Below are 14128 nucleotides of genomic sequence, written 5' to 3'. Positions count from 1 at the left end.
CAGGTTTCAACAGCTCAACAACTGAGAGGTTGCTTCTGGAGAAATTATACAATGCTTAACAAATGTATTAGACTATCTGTGAAGAACAAGGAAACACAAATAATTGAGAAATCTGTCAAAAGAAAACTTGTTTAAAACTAAAAATTTTTTTATTTTTTTAATTGAAAAATTGAATTGCAGGTTCCAATCTGAGCCTGGAAGTCGCAAATTAATCAAGGACTAAAACTAATTGTTCTGTTTATTAATGCAAGTTAATAACTGCAATTTGGCAACTTTATCAGAAGATAATAACATATTTCCTCTGTCTCTTTTCTTTCACGAATGACAACAATGGTTATATTGTAGCATTAAAAATAATAATTTTGATTAAAGAGCTTGCACACAGTACTGCTGTTAAAAGAATAGTAAGAACAGTGAACTACAATGCTTAGTATTCAATGCTGCAATGCTTAATGCTTTGGAACGGCACTGCTAAAATCAGAGGCTGAGTATTTTTCCACCTTTGTGTCCTACTGCCTTTGAATGGCTGCAGACATTTAATAAATGGAGGGGAACGTTTTTAATGTAGCACAAAACGCATTGCAGGCTGATTTTTACCAAGTGTGCTTCCTGATCGAAGCAGCCTATGATGGTTTGCCTAGTCCTGCAAATTTTCACTCTTGGGGGAAAGAGCAACACGCCTTGGGTACAATGTTTGGGTGGAGGATTCAAACCCATCTTCAGCAGCTGCCCAAAGAAAGGATGCTCCCGGTGGTAGCACATTCAGGTGCACAAAGCAGATGCTGAGATAGCAACCTCAGCAGTCAGTTACAGCAACAAACATAATCCCAAGAAGACCAGCTCTTTGATCAAGGCTGAAGAGAAGCGCCTCGCAGCTAAAAGCACAGACAGACTTTCCCATCTTGGAAGAAGATTGGCAGATGGAGCGAAAGACCCTGGGGCATACTGCCATATCAACACTCCGCTAGAATACTGGCTGTGAGCTGACTGAAGCGAGCTGCTGAGGCTTTGTAAGATGGTCATTTTGCAGAGTTTTGACCTAATTCAGCATAGCTGGGCATGTGAAAAAAACAGCCTGATAATATATATACTGTAGCTTCGGAAAAGAAAAAAATCTACTGATTTCCTGAAGTTTCTGCTTTACACAATAAATGCATATCCATTTTCTGGTGCTTATCCTTGTCATGTTTGAGGGGGGGCTGAAGTCTATCCCAGCTACCATAGGGCGAGAGGCAGGATACACGCTGGACAGGTCGCCAGTCTGTCGCAGGGCTAATGCAAAGAGACAGACAACCATCACATCTTTGGGAAATGTAGATTCACGTCTTTGGACTGTGGTAGGAAGCGGGAGCACCCAGACACAGGGAGAGCATGCAAACTTCACACAGAAAGGCCTCAGCCAGGTGGTGGAATCACAATCAGGGCCTTCTTAAGGTCCTGAGCATTAAGAGGATTTATCTACTTCATCCAGTTGTCCACCTGCACTTGGTGCCAAACTCTGCACATTTCATGTTGTCTGGTTGCTGCACACGTTGGTTTTACTATATGTGGAAATATTATTATATGGAACACAAAAAAAAGTGTGCACAGTGTAACCACAGTGAATTTTAAATGGAATGGCAGGAAGTAAGGGGGACTGATCATTTTTACCCTGGTGATTTTTTAGGCATCCATCTATAAGGGACTGTGTCATGCCAGAGTACCCACACAGACACGGGGAGAACATATAAACTCCACGCAGAAAGGCCCATGCCAGATGGTGGATTTGAAGTTTCCTCTGCTTGGTTTAACAGCATTTGGGAATTTTTTTTTAAAAAAGACATGGGGGGCTCATAATTATGTTCTCATCTGTATAATTCAGACACAGAAATATTTCGAGCTTTAAGTCCTGTGAATTTACTGATTATCTGCCATATAAATACAAAGCTGCCTTCCTCTGTAAAGCCTTAAAAGAATCAACCAGAAAACAAAAAAACTATTACACAACCATGACCAACAGGGTTATGAACACTTCATTATCAAGCTACAGAGATTTAATAGCCCCATACTCCTTCACCGAAGCAGTATGCACCATTAAAGTCAGATGTGCCGTGTACCAGTACGCTCACCTATGATTTATTAAAGCATTGATTAATGTAGCTACATCCTAGGCCAAGTAACAATAATGCAAAACATAACCCATAGTGACATCCTGCTTAATTTTGCTGAATTGTATTGTTCATAAACTGCAAGCGTAAAAACAAGGAAATATTAAGGTTTATTTATTTAAACCAGCAAACATAATTTCTTATTAAGTTACACAATTTTATATATTACAAATGAGATCCATTATTCATAGTAATACAGATGTCTTTGCAGTACTGTGAATTATGATTCCACAGAGGGCGTGTTGTGAACACTGGATTAACAATAAAGCTGCAGAAAGAGCGCAAAGGCACCCAAACACTGACGTTTTACTGAAAACAGAGTCAAGACAGACAAAAACACCTTCTTAAAAAGTATTGTCCTTCAAAATCCTTTTAATCACATTTCTGTTCAAACAAATGAGTCCCCGTGTGTTGCCGGTGAATCCCGCCCAAGTAAAGAAAACGACTGATGTTCGTTTCTTTTTTAGCTGTTCAGAGCGGATTATCAGCTTAACACTACCAGCAACTCAATTCCCACTTCGATCTCTCTGCAGCCTCTCAGTCTCATCACACTTTGTTCAATGGTTTTGTTTCTCTTCAAAAAATGTAATACCTACAAAAATAAATGAACCAATGTTATTTGAACAAAGCCAAAGCCTTACAGTACAAGACTGATTTTCAAGCACAGTTCAGATAGATTAATGTGTAGGCATCTGGATGTGTTTGGAACAGAAGTGGTGAATTTAAGAGGAAAATGGTGGAAAAATGTATGCAACATCTCCTAAAAATGACCAAAAGCTATTGATTTAATAAAAGAAAGCTCAGTCAGTTTAAACTGTAATGTTAAAGAGGCAATATTACATTTTTTAAAAGAGTAAGTGTCGCTCATACAGTTAGGTTTATCTCCTCTAAAGGATAAAGCTGCTTCTTACAAATCTCATGAAAAGAAAAAACGGTAATAAGTATACGCATGTAGCCAAAGTCTGACATCGCTCGTTCCCCTGTGCTGCTGAGCTCTGCTAATGCCTCAAAATACACAGAGCTGCATTGTCACACCAGGCGACATGCTCCTTCATTGAACACAAGTGATTTATTTTGATTCAGTCCCACAAACACTCCCCTGGTAGTATAAACACTCACTAGAAGACCAAATGACAGCGTCAATGTTTCCTGTTGTTTTGGTAATGTTCGTTAAAAACAACATCACATAGCTTCATTTGCCATTTGAATTTACATGTAACTTTAAAAGTGTGACCCATTTTCATTTGTGTTTCAGTGGAAACTAACCGACGTTTGGTTACACGGCCACAGAGTGGGTAATGATGAAAGTCAGACAATACATCTGTTTGGTTTTGGTTTCTTCTCAGGATTTATTCGGATTTAACATTTAGGTCCCATGGGTCACCTACCAGTTGCCTCTGGCTGTCCCAAGAGCGAGGCTGAAGAACAGGGAAGGTATTTTCAATGAAAGCCCCCAAACTTTGCGTCTGTATATGAGGTACAGAACAGCAGTCTGCGATAACTGACTATGAGTCTTTCACTTCCCTGTGGAGGAATTTTGGCTCACTCTTCTTTGCAGAATTGTTTTTAATTCAGCCTCATTGGAGTGTTTTCCAGCATCAGCGGCCTGTTTAAAGTCTGTTTAAAGTGTTTAAATTCATGCCAAAGCATCTTAATTGGATTTTAGTCCAAACTTTGACTAGGGTTTCAAAACCTTCATTCTTATTAGCCATTCAGAGGTGGACTTGCTGTTATATTTCAGATCATAACAGCACATAACCTGAGTGTGCTTAAGCATCAGGGGATGAACTGATAGTCAAACATTTTCCATCAGGATTCATAATTTAATCAATTAGGACAAGTTGTCCAGGCCCTGAAGAAGCAAAGCAGCCCTAGACACTGGGCTAGTGTCTAGAGCTAGCTTGTTAGTGGGCTAGTGTCTAGAGCTAGCTTGTTAGTGGGCTAGTGTCTAGGGCTAGCTTAGTGTATACTAGGCAGAGTAATTGTATACTTTGTTATACAATGTTTGATTGTTGCTATGATGTTCTTTTTATCAAACGCTGTACTAGTTTTACGGCAGATGTAACAAGACACAAATCTTTTCTGTTGTCAGTCCACAGAGTATTTTCCCCAAAGTCTTGGAGATCAAGATGTTTTTTGAATTTTTGGATTCGATCTTTTTGGTCAGCAGATGTTTTTGCCTCGGAACTCTCCCATGGATGCCATTTTTGTTCATTCTGTTTCTTACTGTTTCTTTAGATTGCAGCACAGTGTGTTGCTTTCTGAGATCTTCAGTTTGTCGGACAGCTTTCAGCAGGTCTGGCAGTAATCAGGCATGGGTGGAGATAGTGAAGTTGAACTCACAACCCTGTATCCCCATACCATGGCTTTTAACTCACTAGGGCTATGGCAGTTGCTTTATTCCTTTAAACTTAACTAGTCAGTATTACTGCACAGGTTTCCATTTTGGCTCTTTGTTTGCATTTACTTTCCATGTAACACTGCTTTTGTCAGTGATGTCTAAAACATCTTCAGCTGTCTAACAGATGTGGTGAACTTAAACTCTGGGAATAATAATGATATATCTCAATTATTGGAGCCACAGCTCAGAAAAAATATAAGAGAAAAAGTGAAAAAGTGAAAACAGGAAATGATTGAAATTTCAGAGACTTCACACTCTTTTGCAGAAGGCTGTATCTTTTAGGTATTTCACCAGTCTCTTTTGGTATCCAATTTCCTGAACTGATGCATCATAGAGGTGTCTGTAGAAGCCAACCTCCTCACAGACTTCTATCTCCAGGTTACAAAAATGTCATTTCTTTTGTGCTTGTAAAACTCTTACACCTAGTATTATTGATCTTCTACAGTATTATAGATAAATTGTTTCAAATAAGCCAGGCTCATGGAATTTTTGTAAGTGGTCTTGATCAATAGAATAGACTATCTGAAGGGTTCCAAAGTTTTTCTTTGTATATTGGTTGCTTTTTCACACATTCTCAGTCCAGTCCTCGCTTATGACCATTTTCACATCAATATTCTTTCAGTTTGTCTTTTGTTTAGCCACTTACCACTGAGTCATGACTTAATCAACCATAAAAAATGCAACTAACAGAAAGAATGAGTAAGTGTCGTCTCTACATATAACAGGCAACTTAGCAAAGAACCAATTTTAAATTAAATTAGAGACTTTGTTACTTTATTTACTACATTTCAGCCAGTGGTGTTTGAGATTTTGTCAAAATTGATAAAAGCAGTGTGGGACCTCATGACAATGAACAGAAGAAAAAGCAGCCAACATCTAAAGACAAGCTTTGAAGACAATTACAAGAAAGTTTGTCTAGGGTAGTTCAGACTATGCTGATGAATAAAAGTGGTCGTACCAAATACTGAGTTTCAAGCTCATTAGAAATGTAGTAATTTTGGTGTATTTACTATATTTCTAGGTATTTTTTGCAAATTTTAATAACTGGCTGCACTTACTTCCCATTTTCCTAGCAGAATGCACAGTTGGTTTGTGATGGTTATAATCACACACACACCAAATATTACACTTTTTTATCACACACAAATGGACATTACTTATCCAGAGTAATTACTGTTTAGAAAAACTGAATTCAGCACGTCCTGCATACAGTATAGCAGAATTCTTTCTTGGTAAAGTCAAAACCATCAGCTCTTCTAATCACTCCTCACCACTTTCCAAATACCTAAACACCAACTGGATTGGACTCTAACAGTAAGGTTTGCTCTTATTTTACATACACTATGCAGATAATCAGTCGACCACCTCCAACAGGTGTCCATGTGGGACTTGTGTGGTTGGGTAGAAACTGCAAGAATTAAATTCTGTTTTTATCAGGTTGTCTTTGCATGTGGGCACATTTGCATGCGTGTTTGTACATATCCAATTCTGTGTAACACTGTGTAAAATATAAATAAAAAAACAGAATGATGGTTTGCAAATGGTTTGCAAATCTCATTAACCCATATTTTATTCAAAACATAACACAGAAAACATTTTAAACAAATGTTTAAAGTGAAAAACATAATTTTAAGAAAAATCCCATTTGAGGTCATTTTGAATTTGATGGCAGCATCCTCTTTTAAATTCAGCCTGAGGAGACCAGCTCCTGGAATTGTGGGAAAGGAACAGTGTCATCCCATATGGAAAAGATATATATAAATCTTATAAAGTTTGTATCTGTCTTGTGTGAAACTTGTATGAAAAGCATAAGAGTGAAAACAGATATAAGATCCCTTGAAAGATTATATAATGAAACTTGTATGTTTTGGATACTTACTAAAACAATATATGAAAGTAATGAGAAAGTGGCCACTTTCATGAGTAATCACATATAAGTTTTTACTATTTCTTTTCCATATGGGATGTTTTTGTCTGATATTGTATTCTAGCAGCTAACAGTTGTGACTACTTCTCAACAACATCTGTAGTACAACTTTACAGCGTGAGCCATTATTCTGAAGTTGTTCCATCTGCCCACCTTTGCTGCTGAGAAATTCTGCCTCTCTAAGTTGCTTTTCTTAAATCTCCACTCCTGTTGCTGAGCTATTGTCAGCTGTTTCTTTTTAGTTTAACTTGCCCTTCTGGCCTTTTGAGATGCGTTGTTGCCATCAAATTAAAATCGAGACAATATTTTTTCTTAACAAAGTGGCTAATCTTGATAACCTTAAATTAACCCTGACTTATTTTAATCTAAAAATCCCATGTTCTCACTTTAAATGTTCCTCAGGTTTCTTAAACTTTTTGAAAAAAAAGTCAACTTTTGCTCCTCACCTATAAATAACTGGCTGTTTAGCTGAAGATGCATGAGTCCATCAGTGGGAGCTTCGTGGGTGGCGGCGGGGAAATTATCGACACGCAGCGATGCTTCCTTCACATTTCGCTCAGCTTGCACTCTGTGCCATCGGCTGTCATTCAACGGGAGGCTTGTCTTCACTCGTACATCCAGTGGCCCATTCCCCACATCGAAGGAGAAGACAACCTCCGTAGAAGCTGAAGAGGATTATTCACAGATAAAAAGATCATATAAAAGCCTTAAAAACAAACATTAGGTGAAGAAGCCTTCACATCAGCAGACCACATCTGATTCATGGAAATCTTGATTGAAAATGATCAAAGGGGTGCTTATTTTCACTGCAAACCACGATACTCCAAAGAATCAGTCCATAATCACACTGTGTCCAAAGCTGATGACACTCTTGAAGTTAAGGCTTAAGAAGTTAAGAGGTTTATCATTGATCATTTATTTATGGATGACAAAAACTGCACAAAATGTAGAGCCAGTGTATGATAAGTGCCAGTGCCAGACCATGCTTCATTTCCGGTCTGATACGCCCTTACTGTCATCTTCTCATTGTTGGCTGTCCAGTAGAGGCAAAGCTGGTAGTAGTTGGAGCGGGAGGATGAAGCTCTGGCTTAAATCAGTATAAAGCACATGATAGTGTACGTATATTCAAATCTAAAGCTAATGTAGATCAGATGGTGCCAGAGTCGTCTGATATTGCTGTAACTGGAAAAATGAACTGAAAAGCACATGCATGCTATGTTTTTTTTAAATTAAATTATAGCCAAATCAAATAATTACACTAATTTCAAACTGTATTAGTTAAGCATGTGGGCAGAGTAGAATGACTGCAAGGAGTCAGATTCTTGCTTTGTATTCAAAAAGAGGAAAGAAAGAAAAATCCAAACACAGTTGAGAAAACAAGCTTTGACTTGCAAGAAAGCTCTTTTTTCACTCATGTTTTTCTATTAGCAGCTAAAGTGTATCAGACTCTTTTGTGGCTTTTTTCAGTGATATTTTTAATAGACTTCTTTCTCCCTGCAGTCTGGCTGCAGAATGCGCCGTCTTTCAGCAAACCCATTAGTCAGTCATGTTCGTCCATCATCATATGTTGGCAGAAGTGTGAAGTGACTTCCTCCCACCGGCCCATCTGTTGGCAGCATGGACAGACAGCTGGACGCAGATCTGAGATGATTTAGAGGCAGGAAAAAAAGACTCACATCTGTTTGTTCCTGTGTGTGTCTGTGTGTGGGAAATTGCATGTGTGCTGAGACTGTTACAACCAAGCCTAATTTGAAATCAAAAGTAATGATAATTCTAATGTTCAGTAATACATTTCTAGGCTCACTGGGAATCACTCTGTAATCTAATTTTAATTTTCAGATTTTTTTTATTCAGTTGGGTGGAAAAATATTGCAATTACAGGCCAATTAGTTGGAACTTCCTGATATATACAGATATTTTTTTAGCCAGCTCTTGTACTGTAATAGGCTTTTGAGGAACTGCTGCTGTGATTTTTGTTATTTGCCTTGACTGGACTGTCAACTGCAAGAAGATCAACAAAAACATGGGACAATGTAATCATCATAATTGGCAGCCTGTAGTTTGCATGCGGCTACTGACTTCTATGCACATGTTTGCTCTATAAAGAGCTGAGCAGTAGTACGACCTGAAAACCTTTGACACAAACTGGAAAATACAGGAGACTGTCGCAATCTTCTTGCAACCAATTTAAGGAGGATTCAAGTCGACTTATTTTCCCTAGCGAGTTGCAGTTGCCAGGGAGTCACTCAGCAGTCTGTAGGCATCTGTGGCTAGAGGCTGAAGTTAGCAGTGTCTGAACAAATAAAAACATTCGTAAACACTGAGAAACTCTTCCCCTCTGCCAAGTTAACGTGAAACAAACTGCACAGTTAATCTCAAAATAGAAGCAGAAATGCAATAATCCCTCTTATAAACTGTCATTATCAGTTATTTAGAATAAATCAAGAAAGCATTGAGCATTCGATAACAATTATCCAGGACATTAAGTTCTCACTTACAGCTGAGTTCTATCCTGATAAAGTCCTTGATGCCCAAATTCTCCAGGAAAACCCCAGAGGACGATGTCGTTTTAAACAGGAAAGAGATGTCTGCATTCAACTCTCCCTGAAAGGTTGGGAAGTGAAGGTAGGATGTTTCCTTATCAAAAAATGCAGCATTCCAGAAGTTCTCTGCAAAGAAAAAGAAAATCACTTCTTAAATGTGTCATACCATATCTTTATGTTTGCTCATAAAAAAGGGATGTAAAACTTTCTTATAAAAACTTGATATATCACTTTGGAACAAAGCTTATTAAAAGAAAACTCATTATGATGGCTATATAATGAAAATCGCATGGTAAACAAATGAACCAACTGTTCAGCTAATTAACTAAGAATAAAGGCATAACTCCAGCTATGCTATCTCATTTAGGCTGATTTATCAGTAAGCCATTTATTTATGTAGTCATTAAACTAAGTGGTAAAATTAGAAGCAATTAACACAAGGTAAAATCTATCACTTACATTAGTTTGTTATATATCTTTGTGTTAGTTGTTATTAAAGAGTAAAAATAAAGTCATATTTTAGCTACTAATTAGCTTGTGCAGACTCTTTTCCCATTAACAAGTTAAATGGTGGGTGATTGGATACACTAATTACTTGAATTCTCTTCACTCTGTGGTTGAATAAAACCTACTTCTTGAGTACTCCATCAAAACATCATCAATATGTATGATATTCACATGGAGAGAACTGAGGTCTCAATATTTAACATCATCCCCCATTGTGCTAAACCATAACCAATTTAAATGGATTTACTGTCTCCATGACAACGTAGCGGTCCGACCCTATAGGCAGCCTCTGACCCAGGCCGATGGATGTCTCCCAGCACCAGAGACCTTACTGGGAGGGTCTCCTTATGGGTAAGCAGGCCTGAGTCCTCAGTCCTGAGGTACAAGAGGGGACAGAGGAGGAGGGTTGCATAAAAGGCAAAGAAATGCAAGAAAGAATAGGAAGAGAGTGTGGAAGGTGAGAAAGCATTGGTATTAGAAAGCTGAATAATCATGCATGCAAAGCAAAGGTAAAACTTGTCACCATTAAAACTCAAACAAAACTGTGTCTGAAAAAATAGGACAGGCCGTATTTAGATTAGTAACTCCTCATTTCTCGACTGCGCTTGTCTGCTCTCAGAGGCTCACTGGTGAATGTTGAGAAAAGCTGACACAACATGTCTGAAACAATGTCTTGTGAAAACCGTCTCTGAACGAACGCAGGTCGAGTGATTAATCTGTAAATTCACCACACGAGCTCGGCTCTGTGGCGCTTCAAATTCCAGCAGTCTGCTTTGTTGCTGTGAAATGTAGTCAAAAAATAAATCTGGGACTTTAGGCAGCATCCAGCGCCCGTGTATCTGATGGGATATTGATGGCAGGAGAAGAGTCTATAAAAATAGAGTTCCCCAGTACAGATTTAGGCTAAGAGATAATAGAATGAAGGACCTTTGGCTATGCAGGCACCAACAGGATTGGTTGCAACAGGGGTGTCAAACTCAAATACACAGTGGGCCAAAATTCAAAACTGGAACAAAGTCGCAGGCTGACGTTAATATTTATTGAAATATATTTATTCCTCCAGATTTAAGAATGAATCTTTTCTTATGGACTAAAACACATTTTGCTGAAAAACTGAATATGGAACAAGCAAAGCTTAATACTAAACAATATATATATTAGCTGTATAATACCAGTAGGCCAGCTCTAATAGTAATTTGGTATGGCTTCGCGGGCCAAATGTAATTAGGCTGCGGGCCAAATTTGGCCCGCGGGCCAGAGTTTGACACCTATGGGTTACAACATGGGTCTAACTGCAGAACTGGTCACAGGATTGGAGAAGGTGACCTAAATACAGAATTGCTTACAGGATGGATAAAAGGATTTGAATAAAAAAGGAGTGGATAACAAAAAGGAAGAGACATTTAAATATCTTGGGATTTGTTGTTTTATGGCTCTTTGCTGTTCAGTGTGGCAGGATGTCATGGGAAGCAACCAAATCAGTTTGTAAAAGAATCTCAGAGACATGCATGTGTTTTCAAAATGGAGTGACACACTCTGCCCGCTTTCCATGATATGGTAACAAAAGCTATTTTCTTTTACAACACAAAGAATCAAAAACCCAGATTTAAATAGAACTTACAGCCTGGAGTGATACCATAATAGTTCACATTTGCAGTTCCAAAGTACAGTACCATTGGTCGTAGTCGGCATCACAGTTGCAGTCGTGACTTGGATCCAGACAGCTGTCCTGCAGACTGCAACCACACTGCTGGGTACCGGTCAGGGCTCCACCCCAAGATGTTTGGCTCTGACCTGGTCCGGCGCCTCCCACCCACCAGCTGAAAGGAGCACCCTCTTGAGCACACACACGCACACACACACACACACACACACACATAGATAAAGACGTGATTAATCATTAATTTATTTTTCACTACAGGGAAGAGTTAGACTGCAAATGCAATCAATTTTTCAGTCATTTTGAAATGGTATGAAGACGGTGATTCCTATAAAGATAATGATAGCGTGGAAGGGAAACATCCCCAGTAGAGAATTTATCATTCATCTGTTTTCATTTGTTTATTTTTTATCATTTCATTTTTATCTTTGGCACAGTGATTAGCACTCAGTCAGTCAGTGCAGTCAGTGGTGATTCTACTGGTGATTCTAAATTGGCCATAGGTGTGAATGTGTCCAGGGTGTACCACGCCTCTCGCCCTATGTTAGAAGAGAATCGATGGATGGATAGATGGATAGTTAAATCTTTATTATAAAATCAAACAAATCCACTTAACTTGTGTTGCAAAATCAGTAACAAATGTGCAGCAGTATTGTAATATGATTTCTAATTTCTTACTAAATTAAATACATCAGCAGTTCACACCACCTCCCTTCTTCTGAATATCTTATGTTAAAAAGTTGATAAATTTAACACATAATAACTAACAACTATTTCTCCAGATGTTACCAAGTGTGTTGGAGAGGCGGGACTTCCTGCAGTGATAGGACAGTTCCTGCTCGCAGTGCTCTGATTGGCTGATGACAGCCACTAATTGCTCCTCTTCAGAGGAATAGTCAAAGTAGGCAAAATGTTGATTTCGCTCAGCGGAGGACTGAACTCTGGTCAGCTCTGTGTTATTGTGCTGAATCACCATCCACGTCTTATCCTCTGGTGGAGAGACAGGCAGGGTGGAAAGACCAAGAGAAGGTGTGAACATAGTTACGCTGGCAGCCAAACAATCTTTCAAACTAAAGAAACAAACAAAAACAATGCACATTTTCTTTAAAAGGAAACAGAATACGTTTGTGTACCATACCTGTCATGTTACAATAAATCAGCTGGGGTTTGATTGGTCCGCTGCCATCCACGTCTATATAATAATGCCCTGACATGTTGCCTTTGTGTTTGTATGCCTCACATGACTGTTCATATATTGCTGAGGAAAAGAACACAATAAAAAACGTAAACTTTAATAAACTGGATCAACACTTATTGATTTCTTAGCTATGCTTGGGACCATTAAACCATAACATGCATCCTAATAAATGGCAGGCAGACGTGGGCGATACAGTCAAACTGAATTCACATGATGTAACCTTTTTATTATTTCTAATATTGGCAATTGAATGATACAAATTTCAAACAACAAATACATTCTTGTTTATTTGTTGTATCTACATAAAGAGCCAACACTACCAGTTAATACATTATGTGTCACATCACATATAAATAACTCACTTGCTTTATGGCTCAGTCACACTAGAGTAAAAATAAGACTTCAGCTTATGAAAAACATTTTATTGTGGGGGATTGCTTTCACTTTTTTGCATACAACAGCCATTTTCAAAATGGTCTGTTAAAAACATTCTACTGCAAGGCGATTGCACAGATTTGCAACAGACATTAAATTCATAAATCCATATTGATTGCCAAAATGTTGCAATTAATCTGAGTCACTCTGATATCCACTGATATCTTTGCAATAGAACTTAAATCAACTGGTTACCAATTCAATGCATTCTGGTTATGTTCCTATAAGAAAGCAAGGTTGTCAAACTCCTATGCCAGTACTTTTCTGTGCAGGAAGTAGGTTCACTATTTGTGGGGACTTTTTAAATTTAAATTTCTGTTCCAGACCTGTGAGGTTCTGGCAGGATTCTAAATATGGAGACAGTAAAATAGTTGTATTTCTTTTTAATTGAATTTCTGTGTATGTAGATGGCAACGGATTTGCGGCTTTCGGATTTATCACAAATAGGTTGGATGTAATTGTCAAATTGACCCCATGTAATTGCATATTGATAGCAACATCTCAGCATCTAAAGTTGCTTTAAAGACAGTGATTGACTGTAAATGGCTGCATATCTGACTTTGAAAGAAAGATTTCAAAGGCAATGAAATTAAATGTTCATCAAACACAGTCCCAATAATTTTCCCTAGTGTGACTGTAGTTACATAGACACCAGTTACATGGGCAAGTCATCTATGCAATTGTTTGCTGAAGATTTCCAGCAGTTGCAAGATAAAAGTGGTCATAACTTCCCTGTGGTTTCGTTGCTAGCAGTAGTTTGCAAGAAAGATGCTCATTTGTCTGCAAACACTCAGCAACTACTTGCTGACTAGTAGTGAAACTGTGAAAGGTGCACCGCAACCTGGAACTAGAAAGTGTTCGCCTTCAAATGATATATGACAAGTTTTTAAAATTCAGTAGTGAGGCAGAGCTTTTACTTTCAAGGCTAATGTTCTCCATTTCCAGTTTTTCAAGTCTCATTACTGTTCTACTTATCACTGCTACACATTTCTTGCTCTCAACCGGTCATCACCAAGGAGTCACTGACTGTTTTCAGTATAAAAGTCAAGCAGACTACATGCCCACCAGTACATATGTACATGTATACCCAGAGTATGTGCATAAAAAATTCATGGAAACATGAGAAGATTAGTGATTTTAAAATAATTAAAAACATCTATCAATTAAAATTTGTGTCCATCAATTAAAATTGTAACAATAAAACTGGTAATTGTGCGGGAAAAAAATTAGATGAAAGCAAATTATATAAAGCCCTACGATTACATAATGCTTGTTGCGGAGAATACACACACACACACATCCACAAGGGA

General features: G+C 38.2%; 1 protein-coding gene across 1 annotated transcript in view; it reads right to left on the bottom strand.

Annotated features, from left to right (window-relative positions):
* Window positions 1–14128, bottom strand: part of LOC147309635 (contactin-associated protein-like 4) — a 108544-nt gene that overhangs the window by 17274 nt on the left and 77142 nt on the right. Inside the window, exons 12-17 of the mRNA XM_086268620.1 lie at window positions 12324–12443; window positions 11975–12175; window positions 11199–11361; window positions 9773–9900; window positions 8974–9144; window positions 6922–7140 (exon numbers count right to left, since the gene is read on the bottom strand). Of these exons, the coding sequence (XP_086124746.1) occupies window positions 6922–7140; window positions 8974–9144; window positions 9773–9900; window positions 11199–11361; window positions 11975–12175; window positions 12324–12443 (1002 nt within the window). The remainder of the gene's footprint in view (window positions 1–6921; window positions 7141–8973; window positions 9145–9772; window positions 9901–11198; window positions 11362–11974; window positions 12176–12323; window positions 12444–14128) is intronic.

This window comes from Aulonocara sp. 'chitande type north' Nkhata Bay, linkage group LG17, assembly GCF_057382095.1.
Source record: "Aulonocara sp. 'chitande type north' Nkhata Bay isolate Kocher_YH1m ecotype deep benthic linkage group LG17, A_spYH_male_GT1.1, whole genome shotgun sequence".
NCBI classification, from domain to species: Eukaryota; Metazoa; Chordata; class Actinopteri; order Cichliformes; family Cichlidae; genus Aulonocara; species Aulonocara sp. 'chitande type north' Nkhata Bay.
This window is presented reverse-complemented; position numbering and strand designations above follow the sequence as displayed.